General features: G+C 40.0%; 1 protein-coding gene across 1 annotated transcript; it reads left to right on the plus strand.

Annotated features, from left to right (window-relative positions):
- Nucleotides 1-567: 567 nt before the first annotated feature.
- On the plus strand, nt 568-14,723 carry LOC139736207 (cytochrome P450 3A6-like). Its single transcript, XM_071646940.1, has 13 exons — nt 568-644; nt 1,440-1,533; nt 2,823-2,875; nt 7,067-7,163; nt 8,004-8,120; nt 8,864-8,952; nt 10,069-10,217; nt 10,580-10,722; nt 11,456-11,626; nt 12,390-12,610; nt 13,135-13,272; nt 13,684-13,846; nt 14,569-14,723. Exons 1-13 carry the CDS (start codon nt 568-570, stop codon nt 14,665-14,667), a joined length of 1,611 nt encoding a protein of 536 aa, XP_071503041.1. The 3' UTR covers nt 14,668-14,723.
- The last annotated feature ends 4,922 nt before the right edge of the window (nt 14,724-19,645 follow it).

The raw sequence follows: 19,645 nt of genomic DNA on the forward strand, positions 1-19,645 counted from the left end.
GTGGGGGGGGGGGGGGGTAGAAGAGGGGTACAGTTCATCCAGACTCCCCCAATCCCAGTTCCGCTGCCTGAGGATGACGTAGAAACTGTACCCAACATCCTATGGTAAACAGCTTAGGACCTATCTATCTTTTTATATCCTGTACAGCTTGAATCGGTTCAGAGAACCGACTAATTTGGGTTCCGTCATGACCTGTATTGTTCGTTCACCTTTGATATGCGTAAAATTATTATGCCCGGGCAAAGTCCAAATAATTAGTCCTATATAACCATGGTGTATTGACAGAGATAACGAATAAAGTTATTGTTCAAGGGAATGATCTGGCCGAGTTCGCACGTGCTTTGCTGAAAGTTTCATGTAATTGAATATAGACAGGAAAATACCTGGGCCGCAGTGAAAGGGAAAAGACACAGCCTGAGGAGATTAGCACGGTCGTGTATAGCCTGATCAGACACCGTAATAAGAAGAACAGAGCATTTGCTTTCGCGAAAGCGCTGTGTATGCATATAGCATAATAACAAACCACGCACACCTGTTGAATGCAGTGCGGAGATATTCTGGTACGCTATGGCGGTTGAGGTTCTCGGTCTAGTCCTGTCCCCAACATGGGTTCTGGCGTGTGGAGCGATAAGCCTCTTCTTTCTGTGAGTATGCGTTCATTATTGCGTTAGGAATAAGCAATATTTCCATTACGAACCATGATAATGTGCTACACTCAGGAGTTGATGATAGTGGAACATCAGCCGTGCTGTGAGTTTGATATAGGAGGTCTAGGCCAGGAAGCAAAGTGTCAAAAGTCTAGTAGTTCCCTTTGTACACACCCAGGGAGTTGTAAATTGAGGCTAGTGCCAGGGGGCGTAGTGCCTCATGAATATCTTGTCGATCGGGATGTTTCACAGGCCATTTTAAGTGATCAATTCCGTTCGTCTTCAAAAAGAAAAAAGAATGAGAAAAAGGAAGTTTTTTTTTAATATGAATTTAGATTACCAGAAAACAACAACAACAACAAAATATACATATGTATATTTCTGTATGCCTTTACTGGTACAACTGCTTTCTACAGCTATAACTGAACATGAAATTATCTATGCTTCGTAATATATTGTAATGATTATAACTGGTATCACAAGTATGATATAGTAATATACCTATTTTCTGCTCCACGCAGCTAGGTATAGTTGGTCTGAACCTCCATCACAACTCCACAACGTTATGATAGCTATAATGCACAAATAATTACGGTCCCACATGGCTATCACACTGTAACGCTTTGCTAAATTGCCATTGCCGAGCTATAGTTTGACGACTGGTGACAGAACGTTGTTGCTGCTCTACACGCAGCTATGATAACTATAGTCTCGTAACCATTGTCGCTCTTTACAGCAATATGAATTGATGAGATTAGTGAGGATCGTAATCATTATCATTGCTCTTTCAAGGTACGACCACTGGTGCCACAACTTTTGGCAAAGACGCGGCTTCCCTGCTGTGCCAGCTTGGCCTGTCGTCGGAAACCTGCCAGAATTTAGAGTGGTAAGCAAAGTCTCCACCATCTTCCCCAAGTTGTTAAATAGTTGCTAACAGCCCCTTCCAATAATCAGAGTTGTTTAAGGTTGTTAAACATCTTTCAGATTATTTTGAGTGGCGCAGGGGTTGCTAACAATCCGTAAGCATCAAAAGTGGCACAGACGATTTCCTTCCAACCTCGTGCAGGATTCAGAGTGGTAGAAAATTAATTTTACTGCGATGAAACAAAATGATGTGTAATGATGTGTTTACTTGCGGTGTGCTTGAAGAATAATAAATGACAGAGAGTGTATGTAAGTTTTCTCATTTTATTTCCTCAAAGTATATGTCTCATTACAGTTCAGAGTAGTGGTAAATCAAGCATTTTGAGTAAATTTAGATTTGAAGTTTGATCTCGTTTTAGTTCAAGAGACATATGGAAACATCTAGATAACTACAAGTGTTGTAGAAGTACTTGTATAGTAAGATTCGGACTGTCAGACAAAATGATCACACTCTTCATCAAAATTCCTTCAAGTTAAACTTTTTATTATGAAAGGCATTTTCTCCTACGGATATATATATATGTATATTCATAATGAAGAGTGAGTTTATCCGTTTTGAACTATTTCTCGTATCTCGTAATACAGGGCTCGACACTAACGGTGGCCCAGTGGTCCGGTGCCACCAAAAATGAAAGTCGGGCCACCAAATTTCAGAAAAGGGCAAATTTGGTGGCCCATCTCGGGCCACCAAAATTTTTTGAAAAGTGTGTCAATAAATTCGTAAGTTTTTGCGCCGGAAATGCATAAATGCATGCAGTGAGTGTGCAACTTATTAAAAAAAAAGGACTTTTATCAATGTTTTTTTTTCGGGCCACCAAATTTTTCTCTCGGGCCACCAAAAATTTGAAATTGATGATTTTGGTGGCCCCATCGGGCCACCGAAAAATAAAGTTAGTGTCGAGCCCTGCGTAATATATTAATTGTGAAATGTGAGGATTTCTAATTGTTTTTAAGCATTTCAACCTGGATAACTTTGATTAAATAAAGAAAATAAGTAGGATACCATTTGATTAATTCCATATTTGTATACTATTTTTAAGATAACATACAAGGCAAGGTTGTTGTTTTTAATGAGAAAACTCGCATACATATCAACGACAGTATACTTATGAAATCAAAGACATGGAACTTTTTAAGACGACTTGGGAGAGTTATTTAGAAGGCACTGCAGATAGGGACGTATAGTGTTCAGATAGTTACAAGTTTAGGACAAGACTGATTGATATAATAGTTTCACTTATTTTATTTCAGGGAATTGCAACTGCAGTTCGAGCATTGGCAGCAAAGCATGGCCGCGTATATGGGTAACTATACCTAACTTTATTTGTATTCCTGCTTTGCGGTGGCTGCGTTCATTTCTCTTCCATTTATTCAGATTGAATTGAAACGAAATAACATGAGGGGTGAGATAGTGGTGTCCTTTTCTTTTCCGAAACGAATATTGGTGAAAACTCTTTGTATTTCTCCTTGTTTCTCTATTCTTGTGGACATTCTTTCTTACCAGTTGCCACTTGGTACACGAAAACAATCTTCCCCGCAATATTTTGTTAGTTATATTAAATAGCAAAAAGTAATATGGATGAATTGATAATTAATCTTCATTTTTTGTTTTCTTTCTGATTAGGATTTGTCCATATTTTGGCTCAATTCCAACTTTTAAAGGATGACCAAGTCACTGGCGTCATGTCAGATTATCTATACATTTAGCATGAATGAATAATGATGATCTTTGCCGTCCTTAGAGTTTTTAACATTGAAACATTTTGAACTCTCGATGAAATAACAACTGCCTGGAAGCACTTTTGCATAATGTGACGCCATCGGGATAATCAATAAGTCACAACAAATACACGCCTCATTTATGATTGTGGATCTGACCAAAAAGCACTCTATGCCATCATCAACAAGCTTCTGTACAGAAAGACAGAATCAGCTGTGGCACTAGGGCATCATTTCTCTCCTGGTCGTGTAGCCTCTAAATTCTCAAGGTACTTTATTGGTAAGATTGAGTCTATAAGATGCAATCTACAGTCGAACATGTCTCTTACTGTAGAGCCAGAGTCAGACAGTGATACAACCTCAAGTGATGAACATCTTACTACACTCGCGCCCACAACTTCAGCAGAAATACAGAGTGTTATCCGCAGCTCTCCTGCCAAGTCATGCTCCCTGGATCCAATCCCAACCTCAATTGTGAAAGAGAGTTATGAACTAATGGCCGTTCCTATCTCCAGGATAATCAATGCTTCGTTACAGGAAGGAATGTTTCCAGATGAGCTGAAGCTCGCCCATGTCACTCCTGTACTTAAGAAGACACCCTTAGATCCGGATAAGATGAGCAGCTACCGACCTATATCTAACTTGCCATTCCCTGCCAAAGTCCTCGAGAAAGTAGTTGCCAAAAGACTAATGTCACATCTCCAGGTCTGCAAACTCTATGAGCCGATGCAGTCTGCTTATAAGAGACACCACAGCGTAGAGACAGCCCTTCTGAAAATAGCTGATGACATCTTGCGAGCAGTTGACAACAAGAAAGCAGCCATGGTACTTCTCTTGGATTTGTCAGCTGCATTTGACACAATTGATCACAAAGTCCTCATTCACAGGCTGCAGCAGGATTTCAAAGTTGGCGCCACTGCCCTTCAATGGTTCAGATCTTATCTCCATTGCCGATGACAGTCTGTGAACATCAATGGAACTCTGTCAGAGCAGGCCTTCCTGACCTGTGGCATCCCACAAGGTTCAGTCCTCGGACCATTACTCTTTACACTATACACTTCCCCCCTTGGGAACATAGCACGTCAGCATGGTTTAGAACCCCACTTCTATGCAGATGACACTCAACTTTATGTGACATTCGATCCAAGAGTGGCAGCTGAAGAAACAGCAGCAGCTACGAGGATGACTGAATGCCTGTCAGATATCCGACAATGGATGGTGAAGAACTTCATGAAACTCAATGACGACAAGACTGAATGCCTCATCATTTCTTCTCCACAAATGAGAAACAAGATCGTCTCCATGGATTTTCAGGTCGGTGATGTGTCTGTCTCTCCTGCAGATAACGTCCGTAACCTTGGGGTCTACTTTGACCAGTCTATGAGGATGGATAGGCATGTTTCGCAGGTATGCCAGACTGCTTACTTCCAGCTTCGTAGCATCGCAGCTATTAGACCTCTGCTTACAAGGATAGCAGCAGAAAGCATCATTCATTCACTCATAACATCAAGACTGGATTTTTGTAACAGCCTCCTAGCTGGCCTTCCATCTGCAACCTTGAACAGACTTCAAGCAGTACAGAATGCAGCAGCACGCTTGCTCACCGGGCTGAGGAAGTATGATCACATTACCCCTGTCCTGGCTGAGCTGCATTGGCTTCCCATCAAGAACAGAATTGATTTCAAGATCTTACTTCTCACTTTTAAGGCCATTCATGGTCTGGCCCCAGGATACCTGTCTTCCCTAATTGAGCGACGGCAGCCTCGCCCTGGCCTTCGTTCATCTGGCCTCACTCTCCAGGTGCCCATCACACATCTCAAGGGATACGGAGACCGGGCGTTTTCCTCTATTGCTCCTCGCCTATGGAACTCCCTCCCATCTTCCCTCCGTGAAATTGACAAACTGGATCACTTCAAAGCCTCACTCAAGACTCACATTTTTCACCAGACATTTAATTGCTAACTGTCTTGGAGGAGTCTGCGCCTTTGAATGTTTCTGTGACAGATATATGGCGCCATACAAATGCTGTGGATCATCATCATCATGTCGTTGATTTTTTTCTTTCCCATTATAATACGTTGACGAGTGCATATCCTTGTATCACAGAATATATTCAATCTAGCATTGATTAAAAGAGTTACACCGAACAAAGTGAATAGTATTCTTAAAAATCAGACATTAGAAAAAAAGTTGTGATATCGTTTACTTCTCATGATTTTACAATAACAAATTAATCGAAGAGTTGTGAGCCGATGAAGTCAATGACTTGGTGGTGCCGGAGGCATTATGTTTTCGGGTTGTCCGTCCGTCCGTCCGTACGTCCGTACGTACGTCCGTACGTCCGTCCGCTTTCGTTTACGCGATAACTTGAGTAATATTTACTGGAATTTTACCAAACTTGGTCCAAGTATGAAGTATGATGGGGCAATTATTTGATTAGATTTTGGGTGAAATCGGCTAAAGGTCAAAGGTCAAAGGTCAAGGTCAAATCATGAAATTGTATCCATTTACGCGATAACTCAAGACTGGATGGAGCAAATTTCACCAAACTTTGTTGGAGGATGATGTATGATGGGACAATTACTTGATTAGTTTTTCAGTGAAATCGGACAGAGGTCAAAGGTCAAAGATCAAGGTCAAATCCTAAAATTTATCTGTTTACGTGATAACTCAAAACTGGATGAAGCAGCTTTCACCAAACTTGGTCAAAGGATGATGTATGATGGGACAATTAGTTGAGTAGATTTTAGTGACATTGTCCAGAGGTCAAAGGTCAAAAGGTCAAGGTAAAATGCTACAAATTTTGCAATTTCCCCCATATCTATGCAATGCCCGAAGGTATTTTCTTGAAACTTGGTGTGGACATGTACTACTGCGTAAAGATTCTCCAGAGAGAGTTTCATGTCATAAGGTCAAAGGTCAAAAGGTCAAAGGTTTGGTGAAAATGTTACAATTTCACTTTTCTCGCAAATGGTTCAATGTATCTTCATGGAACTTGGTACATACGCATGTACTGACTGGAAGGGATTATCTAGGGAATTTAGTGGTCATGGGTCAATAGTCAGGGGGTCAAAGGTCAAGGTCAACTCCTCAATATTTTACTATTTCCCTCATATACTAGTATATATATGCAATGCTTGCATTATTATTTTTAAAATTCAATATACAATATGTACATGTATTACCTAATGGAGATTCTCTTGGAAATTTCCTGCCAGAAGGTCAAAGGTCAAAGGTTAAGGGTCAAGGCAAGGTTTAAATGCAAAAAAAATCTATTTTGCACTGTTATTACACTCTTTCTTCATACCTTTAAAATTACTCAATGCATAAACTTATAAAAGGGTCAGTCAGAAGTTAAGTAAAAATCCTCAATTCCCCAAATACATGTGTACCTGAACTCTTTCATAGACAATTATAGCAAACCTAGTTTAAGGAAAGTGAACATTCAAGATATTTCTGACAAACGTGTCATTTCAATATTTTGCCAGTTATGTGAAACTGTCACCACACATTGTGAAGACATTGTACTATACACCTATTGGGAGAATCATGCATTATGGCGGAGGCATCAGTCGCCATAGCGACATTTCTAGTTTTAACTTTCACTTGCTTTATATTCACGATCATTAAGGTATCATGGCGAAAAACGTGATAAAACTCGTACAACGTGCCGTTGTCCAAGTTGAATTTGACAAATGTGTCTACTGGCACTTTACAATATAAAATTTACTTTTTTAAAGATGTCATTGACATATATCTTGTTTATGACTTCACAGTTTTTACGACAGCCGACTTCCTGCCGTTGTGTGCGGTGATCCAGACATGGTGAAGCAAGTTATGGTCAAGAGTTTCAACCACTTCGTCAATAGACGGGTATTGGATTTGTTTTCTGGTTATTTTGTGCTGTTAACTAATGTTGATGGAAGTGGTTGTAGCATCATGAATAATAATGGTAATGATGATTGTGACGTCATAATAGTACTAATCGGAACAAAAATCTGCTGCTTCTAATAAATTATAAGATAAAGATATGAAAATAATGGCAATGTCAGTAAAAAAAAATGCTGGTATTATTACCCACCACAAGTTAACATTTGAAACGTTGGCAGTACGTTTTCAGAGACCATGTCATTGTAATAAACTCAATGATTGAGGTACTCATCTTCTGGTCTAGAGAAACCTAGCTTGTTGCCAAATATCAGGGAAAGGCTCTATGGTTGAATGGGTAAAATATCAAATCTTCGGTGTTTTAGGAAAGTGGATGGTGGGCAACATAATAATGTGAGACCATAAAGAAATGAGACCATTAAGGGTTATCTGATAATGAAGGTTAGCTTTTAATACTTGAGAATCCCAGTTGAAGCTTTACTCTGCACCATCTCAAAACTCCTTTGCTTTATAGAGCATAATCAAACATAAAGGATGGCACATGTTTCACCAAGATCGGACCATAGATAAGAAAGTTATAGAGTTGAAAGTTTCACATGTCGTCTTGGGGGGGGGGGTTAATGTTACTGCGAACTAGATATTCATATCATAACTGAGAAATAATCGGTAAGACAAAACAGATACATACTAATGAAACTATGAACATGATTTTGGAAGCGTCTTGTTTGCTTCAAGTTATCAGTTGACCCTATGAGAGAAACTTGTCGTAAAGTTATGGTGCTAAGTTAAATCCTTGTCATCTCTTCGTTTGCTCTGGACTGTCAGAAACTACCCATTAACAACAAAGAGACGGAAGAGGCAGTGGGAAACCTGCGCGATGATCACTGGCGTAACGTTCGCAACATGATAGCACCTGCCTTCAGCGGCTCCAAAATGAAACAGGTGAGTTTGGAAGCAGCGGCTTCCAATACCTTAATCAGTGTTTCCAGTTTTAACAAATTTTAGCTGCCTGAATCCCGCCTGCTACCGGTCTCCCAGCGGTGAAGCTGCTAAGATTGGGGTCGACAATTTATTGTCGTGGAAATCTCAATAACGACGACATTAACAGCAACAACAGAAACCAAACAAGCAAAAAATGTGAGTGACATTAACTACAACGTGATATTTTTTTCATACACTGTATAAAATGTGTACATAACTTACAAATCACAGAATCGGTAAAATTGACTCAAATATGTTTTTGATTTTGAGTTGTAAAAAAAAAAACTCTCTTAATTTCAGGCAGATTTAGAAGCATGACAGGCGGGGGTCTGCTAAACAGTAATTCGTTGAAAAATTGATTCAAAGGCTCCCTAATATTAATAGCGTGGTTTTCAAAGCTTGTGTACTTGTATAGAATGTAAGTGTAAGCTGTAAACTTCAGTGTTTCTTCATTCCATGTAGACGCCATAACTTTTCGATATTCATGCAAACAAATCAGTGCGGGGAATCATGAGGTCATGGCTTCATGCAATTTATTACGACTGATTTCTCGGTTTTGTGAAAAATCCGTAACATTCTTTTCGATTTGCTCGAGTTCAGTAAACTCCTCTTCAATTCTCTGTTTTTCAGCTGGCTTCAAAATGGCCTACAACTGTCTTACACAATGATCTCACCATGTATAGTATGTGTGGCTTTATTCGCAGATGTCACCGATGGTGAACGAGATCGCTGACAGGATGGTTGAGAATATCAGGAAATATCAAGAGGCGGACGGCTACTTCGAATGTAAACAGTACGTGTCATTCAATCTATTACGCTAAGCCCTGCAGGACGCATCGATGTAAAAGTAGTTACATGTACATCGGTGACTTGTAATAGTTGTCAGCATGCGGGGCATAAGCCTCTGATATGTTCTACATGATCGGATGTACAGGATATTCATTTGTTTAAATCGAAATAAGCGTATCTCTGACACACAAGGAGTGTAATTGAGACAAATATGTAAATTATTTCACAAATTGCTGCATTTTCTTATTCTTTAACTTGAGATCATTAATTCAGATATTGCTGCTTTTGTACCGTCGACTAAAAAATCAAATCTGACTTGTCTAAAGATGTTGTACTACTGCATTATTCAACCAAACTCTAGACTCTATTTCTTCGGATCATTACTTTTGTTCTTGTACCACATTTTGATAGATCTGAAGTTCAGGCCCCTTTTTCATAAAAAGTTGATATTATGGTAACTCTTGCAGGGATGGCAATTGTCATGGTAATGACAAGAATCCAGCTTCCTGATTAGCTGTTGCTATCGCCATTCCAGTTGCTATCCTAACATCTTTTATGAAATGGGGCCCTGGTGTTACGTTCGTGCTCTTGAGCTTGATTATCTGCGATCAAGCCTGTTAGAATCTTGATGGCTTTCTTGACGAGATGATGTGCACAGCACATGTAGAAATATTCTGGCAATATCGAGTGTAATGTGGAGAGGTGGCCCTTTGGCCAAGCTCTCTCATTTTTTTCCTTTTTTTTTTTTGAGGGGGTGGAGGGGGGTCAATCTAAGACAATAAAAGATCCACTTAAACGATGTCACTCCCCATCTTCTGCTTCGTAGCGGTGAAGTTCAGTCTTATTTTATACACAGTTCTCTCCTATACAGTTTTTCGGAGCTTACTATGAAGAGCCAAACACAATATTACTTTTCCTTACATATTTCGAAGATATTATTGTTTAAAACAAAAACAAAAAACCCTTTATCTTTGTCGTTTTGAAAGGCCAAACGTATACACAATGTTTCTTTTTAATCTCCCGTGTCCCTCTATTATATCATTTAATAGCAGCCTTTCTCTTCTCAGTAGTGATTCATGTCACAGTTTATTGCACTCCTTTTTCTTCCATTTCTTTGCAGGGTATACGGGTCCTTTGTCATGGACACGATAGCGAGCTGCACGTTCGGTTTGGATGTCGACTCCCATGCAGACCCGGATAATCCATTCGTGGCACACGGCAAGAAAGCCTTCGAAGTCAGTTTAACCAATGTGGGCTTGATCATAGCAAGTAAGCATCATATTCTCATACTAGTAATTATATTAGTGTAATCAGTTTAAGTTAGGTGTGTATTCGATCAGTCGTGTAGACATAGTTTCACCATTTGATTTGATAGTAAAGATATTCACAGTGAAATATTTACAATACATATCGTTACTCTTTTCGTTATTATGATTACTTATAGTCATTGTGTTATCAGAATCTTCTTTTTCTTTAAAGTAGTGGGTGGTAGTATTTGCAGTTGCAGGAGGGTTATAGGTAGAGGAGTAGGAGGTGGAAAAGCGGAGGAAACTCCTTTTTTTAATAAAAAGAATTATATCATGCGTCTTGTAGAATTTCATTCCAGTTGTGACGTTCCGTCTTCTTTACAGCATTCTTCCCATGGACGTCCCCGATTTTGAAATTCTTCAATTTTACCCTGTTTCCACGTGACTCCATTGGGTTTTTCCGGGACGTCGCCCAAAAGGCTATTGAAATCCGAAAAGCCCCGAACGCAGACGGTCAAAAGTCGAAGGTATTTGTCTTTCATAAGTTTGACGCTGTCTTGTTGATGTTGTCATGTATGAACGCAATCGCATATCAAACACACACTGTTGAGGTTTGGATTTGCTCAATTATTATATTCAATAACGCATTTACTGATTGTTGGCGAGATGTTTTCCTCAAAGAGACAAAATCAAAATTTTCTCGTGGTCTATCACAGTTGTTGATTTTTTCCTTGACCAATTTCACATCAAAATGCTTGTCTGCGTGTGTGTCTCTTTATCTCATCACGTGCATATGTTTAAGACAAAAAATATATTTTGCACATGCATATACGCGGCAGGGGCGTTGACCTCTTGATCGGGGGGGGGGGGGGGCTGGCAAAATTTGGAGGATACATGTATATGCAAGGGAGCGAAGCGGACTTTTGAAAATATGCATAACAAAAATGTGTTTCCCAGCATGGTAAAGACATGTATCAGTCTTTGACAATGTTAAATTCGAGCATTTTCACAATCATAGTCGACTATGTGAGCACATTGTGAACACACTGTGGGACATCGTATTCTTTCCAGCACAGCTTATGGATGAAGCCTTTTCCACTGCAGTGATCATACAGGTCAAAGATTACAGTTTTTCTGCGTATTTGTTTTGATTTCCTTGTTTTCATGTCATAACAATGTATTCAATTCTTAATCAATAATCAGTGAAGTTTATCAGTGACTATCTATACTCTTTGAATGTTTTTTCTTGGAATCCCGCAGAAGGTAGATCTCCTGCAGATCATCGTCGATTCTCAGAAATCGGAGGGCGAAGATGACGTCGAGAATGAAACCGACATCCATGATGCTATCTTCGAGCTCCACGAGGATACCTCTCAGAATCGCAAACGGAGATCAGATTTCAAGCTGACAGACTCGGAAATCATGGCTCAGGTACTTTGACTCGGTTCCTCAACTTCGCTTTGAGGAGTCAAATACACCCGAACTTTTCTGTCTAATCTCAAGACACACTAGGCCTATATCGAAGGACCTAGAACCACAATTTGGTGGGCTGACTGGATTTAGATTTGGATTACTTTCTTTGAGTTGAGTCAAACGTTCAGATATTTGACTAGTCGTTGCCAAGAGCAAGTTAAATCGCTAAGATCTGCTTTGATAGCAAGTTCGCGATCTTTACGGAAGGAAATGATGTTCCCTTGATTTAACAAACTAATAAGTGACAAGAAAATGAATGCCATACCTGTAAACGGTGGAATTGAAGCAAACGGCGCATCATACGCTCTCCAGACCTTCACCTTATACAACTGTTTACATGTTGTGACAAAGAGCAACCGATATAATATACCATGCGAAAGGAAAGAACAAAGATCTAAAACTAGGCACACTCACATTATTGTTTCCTGAGGTACTGTTAGTAGTTGATCTTAACTGAAATAGATTTCCTATCCACAGCACACCAGTCACGGCAAGCAGTCTTACACAACATATACCTCATATTCATGGTCACTCTTCACACGTTGCCCTCACGTCTTGTGGATACCACAGTAAAGATGTTAGAAGCGAGCGTCTATGATAGTAGAAAACAGTGTATCTACTGCCGGACGATAGCATGAGTCCTTCTTTGTCTTTGTCGTTATTCGAATTTGGCCAATCCATGACATAACATCAAGCTTGTTCACCTGTATTTTCATGCCAGGCCGTGATATTCTTTATAGGGGGTTACGACACAACAGGCGGTCTCCTGGTGTTTGCCTCCTACCTACTGGCCCTTCATACCGACGTACAGGAAAAACTCATCGCCGAGATAGACGAACTACTGCCCTCTGGCGACGACGTCGGCTACACCACAGTCTCGAAGTTACCCTACCTAGATAACGTGATCTGCGAGACTCTGAGGTGCTATCCACCCACTCCCGTGTAAGCAGACCGCATATTAAAACAAACAACAAGTCACTTGTGATAGGATTTAGACATCTTGATCCGATGTCTTTCTTTCATTTTTCTCTGTTATGCATTGATGTGTCTACCTAGATATGTGTGTGCGTAATGTGTATGCGTGTGATGACTTCTTTTCTAGGGACCTACCCTATAACAAGCTTCTGCTTTTTGGAGATTTTTTTCACTCATCATTCTAATTCCAAATGATGATGACCACACTCTATCGACTGCTTTGAATTAATCCTCTAACTTTGATTGTATGCAAACTTCATTCTGCACACATGGCATTTTAAAAGTTTGCTACTCCCATTGTTCCATCACGACTGTAATTTGTGGTGCCTCTTTTAGCTACAATTTAACATCTGTTCTGGACAGTAATTAAGTAATTAAGAGTTTGCAGCCATAGAATAATACGACCTTTGCACGAAATGATGAATTGATAAATGATACCTTCTCATTATCACTGGGAATTCATTTGTTAATATCATTTTATGGATCACCAGTGTTGACCGGGATTGCAACAAGCCATTCACCTACAACGGCACTACCATACCAGAAGGAACACGAGTCATCATTCCGATCTACGCTATCCACCACGATCCGGAACTGTGGCCGGAACCGGATAGGTTCGACCCGGACAGGTCTGTATCGTCACTCGTCAACCGTGAATGAATATGAAAATGACCTCAGAAAATGGGATTTTCGATTGAGTATGGCTGCGTAAGGTGGCTGTGTATTTGGGTAAAAGAAATGAAAGAGCGCCTTAAAGACGTTGCGTTCTTCTTGTGTGTTTTCCTTTCGGAAATCAAACTTGCTTCATGTTAAGCAGCCTTTATATGTTTTATATGTTTTTGTGACACAAACAGACACAACTTGAAAATATGAATAATATTTGCATCTCAAAGAATGAAAATTATCAACACTGTACTCTAATTAGAGAATAATGAATCTAGGATTGACAAGTACGCCTATTGTATGAATGTTGATGATTGTTTCTTTTATCTTTAACCTTTTTCTTCTTATTACCCCCTCCCCCCATTTTTGACCCAAAGATTCACTAAGGAGGAGCGAGATAAGCGGCACCCATTCTCTTGGTTGCCATGGGGTGGAGGACCTAGAATATGTCTCGGAATGAGGTTCGCGTTGATGGGAGCTAAAGTGGCTCTCGTTAAGGTCTTGCAGAACTACCGCCTAGAGACGTGTCCTCAGACTAAGGTATGTTTTGATATTACCCCCCCCCCACACACACACACACACTTACATAAATGGACACGTAGACCAATGTATGAGCCAATTTAAACTGCAGGCTTTTCAAAAGCTGAAAGATTCTAATTTCTTCATAGCCCTCATTTGGAAAAACGTCCGGTCAATCCAAATCACAAAGTAAAAAAAAGTTAACAGTATGTAAAAGAAGAAGAAGAAGAAGGAGGAGAAGAAGAAGAAAAAAAAAAGAAGAAGAAGAAGAAGAAGAAGAAGAAGAAGAAGAATGAATTACTTGGTACTTGGTGGAACAGCGCCACCACACGGTGACGCCAAATAGAACAATTCATCTTATGTTTTACAGTATTTTACTGGTTTCTCGCACCATTAATAAGTGTACCTCACTTTATTTTGGTGAGATAGTATAATATTTTTTAATCAATAATCTTAAAGACTTCATATGGGGCAATAAGAACACCTTTTGACAAAATTCGCTCACATTTTAAAGTCGATTCCATTATCAAATCGGGAAATTTGTTTGATGTACGCATGAAGTATAGTATAGAAAACACCGTAAATATGCGATAGACTAGACAGATGGGCAAATATTATACAATTCAAGAGAATGAGACAGAGAGAAATAATTATAAGAGAGGGAGTAGACAGAGAGGATAAGGGGGAGAGAAAGCAATGAGCATCTAAACAAATGTTTCCTATCATTTCCCTTGTTATATCAGATTCCGCTAGAGCTTGGAAAGGCAGGTCTTCTGACACCAGCACACGAGGTCCTGTTGCGGGCTCGACCGCGGACGGCTGGCGAGCAGAATGATTGCTAGCAATCCATCCGCCACACGACTCTTGGTTGGCCCGTTGTGGTTCAGTGGATAAGAACGCAGACTATCAATCTTGCAGTCCGAAGGTTCGAATCTGCCGGTGCCCTTTTGACAAGACACTTTACCCTCATTATACAGTGCACTCCCGTTACAACGAACACGGTTATAACAAAATTTCGTTATAACGAAGTAAAACATCTGGTCCCAAAATTATCGTCAATAAAGTCTATGGTACAAAATTCGCTTATAACGAACACGGTTATAGCGAAATTTTCGATATAACGAAGTTTTTTTCCGAGCACCACTGACAAAGAAAAACAAAAGAAATGTGTTCCGTTATAACGAAATGCGGATTGCTTTCGAAAATACGTAGCGGAAAAAGGCACTTACAGCGTCTCTGCATGGGCGAACGCGTCACATCACTGTGTCTTCGCTTGGTGTGTCACCCACAGTTTTCGAGGGAAACTTGCGTTATTGTAATACAATAATCTGAAATTGATTAACTATTTGTTCTATTGTTCACATAGCTTTCCAGTGTATGACGAGTATTCAACAAACAGAATGTCATATGCTTGGCTTTTTTATTTTCGTTATATAATTATTGTATTTGTTCGGTTATAACGAAATTTCGTTATAACGAAAGAAAACTGCCGGTCCCTAGCATTTCGTTATAACGGGAGTGCACTGTATAGTCTTCCAGACGGGGCCTACAGCCGTTAATTCCTTGGTAGCTTGCTGTACTATGAAGCATTAAAATCCTTACTCTATGGAGAGGTGAAAATGTTATTTTCTTCACCATTCTCATGTTCTGTACATTATTTTTTCCTGAAGCACCATGAGCACCTAAAGGTACACTTGTGCACTATGCAATAACCATTATTGTTATTATTATAATCAGTATTAACATTATTTTAAAAATCCATATAAACAAACAGAGTATGATAGTAGCGAGCGTTTAAACATTATGACACAGACTCTCAAGTCGAGATCCACGATTGAGTTTCACTGACGGAAGCAGTGGTGCCAATAGGCAAGGCTAATGTGTTCATGGTCTGCTTGCTTTAAAACACTCAAAGAAAATATGATAAACTACCAAAAGTACAAACTCGTGTAGTTTAGACGTATGATGTGTGTCTGTGTGTGTATTTATAATTACATTAAGGTGTGCATTTTAGAGACCAAAAATCCATTAACAATGCTTGAGCTAATGCGTAATGATCATTCATCTTGAAGAACTTAATTTGTTTTAACAAGGCGACATAGGAATGGTTATATTTTACGAAGTTATCATAATCTGCACTATATAATCGTGACTATGTTACATAACATAACAATTATTCAAAGAAACAAAAATCTATGTAATGTCAATAAGATAAAATGAGATAGAACACAAGTTAGCAGATACAACTAAACATCCGACATTCAGGGAGGGTGTTAGGGGTTTAAACCCCCACCCCCACCCCGGGCTGCCAATTGAAAGTGTGATGTGCATTTTTTGAAAGGGAGAATTGTGATTGGGTTAACCACCTCCCCTTAGCTAAAAGCTACATCCGCCCCTGAGGAGTGAGGGCCGTGGAATGTTCATCCCAATGTGCGTTACGTATCTGACATTGTCTCAATATCGAGACATTCAAGAGATGTGTCCTCATTTAGAAAATAAGAGTTGTGTCTACAAGGTATTCCGTGAAATAAACATATAGGCAACAAGTGTCATGTGGCTGTTCTGCCAAAGAATAATCTAAGGTAATCCCTTTGGATAGTCTGTCGACCACGACTAATCTATCCGCCGCGGCGCGCCGGTTTGATAACAATGAAGCTTCCGATTAGGTCGCTATAGGGCTTTTTACACTTGTAAATTTTTGCTTAGCCCCGGACCAACGGTGGGGCTAAGGGGGGGGGGGCCTTAGCCCCACCGTTGGTACGGGACTATCCTTAGCCCACTTTCTGTTTACACTCGTTTTTGCCAAAGTGGGCTAGCCCCACCGATAGTACGGTACTATCTGGCCCTGCAAAATAGCAGGGGTTAGCACCGCAATTGCGGTGCCAAGCAAGTGAGTGTAAACAGAACGAAAAAAATCCTGGGCTAAGCGACGGAGACGAAGTCCAACCCTCACTGACCAATCAGAAACGAGGTAATCAAGTGCTGCCGGTGCGTGCGTGTACGTGTACAGTACACAGCGTAATTATGAATATTCATGTGGTTTGGAAAGTCCTGGGCTAAGAAATACGAGTGTAAAAAGGTCAGTTTTCTCCTTAGCCCCGGACAAGAGATAGTACGGGACTAATTGGCGAGTGTAAAAAGCTGAAAAAATTGGTACGGGACTAACGATAGTCCTGGGTCAGAGAAAGTCCGGGGTTAAGAAACACAAGTGTAAAAAGCCCTTGAGACTCTCTCCCTAGTCTTCCGCTCAGATGGAGTCGCTTCGTTTCCATGACACTTCCTGCATCCCACTTTAATTCCCCTTTCTCATGTAACCAGACACTGATCTTTTGTAGGAGTTGACCTAGCTTTGAAAGCACTTGAAACCTAGCAATGCTATGCAGTGGTGCAGACGGTGTAGGCGTCGATAAGTTTACCTATGTAGTCTTACGCAATACTAGACATTTGGATTGATGTCTGCGGGCACAATTCTGGACGACGCGACAAAAAAGAAAAAAAGAAAAAAAATCCCTCATTGCCGTTGGATAAGACTGGTGTTTAGCCATTATCATTCAATGTACAACAAAAATTCAAACGCAGTTGATTAATCGACATCTCAATCAAGAGTCGAGCACGTGTATATCTTAATCGTCAGAATGGTGATTAACGAGATGTTTATCTGTGAGCTACTCATGCAATGAATAAGTTTAACTTTCTCGGAAACCTGAATGATGTGGTTTTTTTGTTTGTTTTTTTAGCGCTGTGCTTATGTAACAGACAGTTTTTATACATTTCATGGCAAACTTACAGAAAGAAAAGGTTTTTTTATCCATTTGATTTGTCTTGTCCCTTCGTTATCTTTCTTATATGTGTGTGTGCGTGTGTGTATGTGTGTAGTGTATGTACATATGGAATTCCATTGTCATCTCTATGACATCTTGCTGAGCACACCTCATGTTTTTTTCTGGTTTCACCTTTCAAAAGTTAAAGAATAGAAAACAAAGCCGGCTAAAAAACCCAAAACAACAAAGTAAGACCGGAATGATATGTCTATGCAATGAAGGTATTCCTTTTTTGTGTGTGTGCAATCTAGATGTGTAATCGAAATCTAACGCAATATTCTGTGCCAGAAAAAATATCGCTTATCCGACATGCCGGATGTGCCGATGCATGTCCTCGTGACCTTTAACCTAATCCCTTTTACCGCCAAGGACGCTGACAATGAGTGTTGGAAAATTTCCTTTTGTGTTCCTAAAACTGCCTGGGAAAATGAAGAAAAAAATCTGAGCTAAATCTCTTTTTCAGCGTAGGCTTTCTTTGGCAGATTGAAACAATACATCAGGCGAAACTTGAGACGTAGCAATCGACCGTCACAAAGAATAAGAAAAAGGAATAGAAAGCGGGAGAAAGCAAGAGACAGTACTACAAAATAACAAGAACCAAAGATTGAAAATGAGAAGAAGGGAAGACAAAGAGCAGGAGAGCAAAATGAATTGATGAGGAAGAAGCAGCAAGACAGGGACCAAGGCGAGAACATAAACATGGAAGAGGAGAAGATGTAAGCAGGAGGAGGAAGGAAGCATGTATAACATCGACATGAATATTCCGAAAAGACTCTTGGGTTTTGAAAAGAATACGGAGAAGAAAATTGCACGAATTTTAAAGGAAACGGGAAGAAAAAGGGAAAGAAAGCAAATAATTGATAGGGTTTAGATTCATAACACACCTTTCTCGAAATATAGTCTGCGTCAATCAACATGTGTCATGTAATTACTAATTGACTCACAAGCTAACAGATTTGTTTCTCGTTCATTACAATTTCTAAAGTGACATCTTCCATACGCAGAGCGCGTTTTGAAAAAGCACTCATCTGAGTGCATAGACAGGTATAGGGCTAATACACGCAAAGTCTAGTTCATGAGCCCAAAGCTGCGCAGTAATATCTCGGGAAGTAAAAGTAACTTATCAAAATGGAAATGTAGGTCGTACACAAGGAGTAGATGCAGAAATTTTACATTTCTGTACACATTTTACATAGGTACCTTTTGAGTTGAAAATTAGCTGTTTTTCACCTTAGGATTCAGTACTCCGCATAAGGACACACATTTTCGCGCGTTATATGAACGGCGCGGTGCGCGCGAACAGGCAGGGAGAGGTCCCATCAGAATGACCTACTTCGAGACGTAAAAGAACCACTATTCCTGTCGCACAACCAAAAAGTAACTCCTTAAAATGAATAATCATATTCTAATGAATATTCATGTGAAATATCTAGCCAATTGGAAAAACTTTCCCATAGGTACCTCTGCAATATTCATATTCCTTAGCTGCTGACGGAATCTGCCTCTGATACACTGTATTTAACGCGTGCCGCACTTTAGGATACCGCATTCTGATTGGCTAATAGGTTTTCGGGCAATCGGTCACCGCGTGATCATTTCATTAATATTCATCACTACTCACGCCACTGGATCGCTGTGATTGGCTTCATGTAAATGAACCTCAGATTCAAAAATAATGATCTCGCTGCATCGCGATCGGATACAGTGTACTTTGTGACCTCCACACTCTGTACTGTTCATGGCCGCCTTACTACATCGACACTCTTTCCTGTCCACTCATTTACACCACACACTGCACTGGCGTGCTCTGCATCTCCTGCCTTCTATAATCCCTTCCATACACTTTTTTTTTTGGACGTACTACTACTACTACTACTACGACTCCTCCTCCTCCTCCTCCTACTACTACTACTACTACTACTACTACTACTACTACTCGTACTACTACTCGTACTAGTAGAGTATGACAAAATCAAAATACGGTATATATGCCCATTGA

Source organism: Diadema antillarum, unplaced genomic scaffold (assembly GCF_040938485.1).
Source record: "Diadema antillarum isolate AM-2024a unplaced genomic scaffold, OU_Dant_1.0 seq00000633_RagTag, whole genome shotgun sequence".
Taxonomy (NCBI): domain Eukaryota; kingdom Metazoa; phylum Echinodermata; class Echinoidea; order Diadematoida; family Diadematidae; genus Diadema; species Diadema antillarum.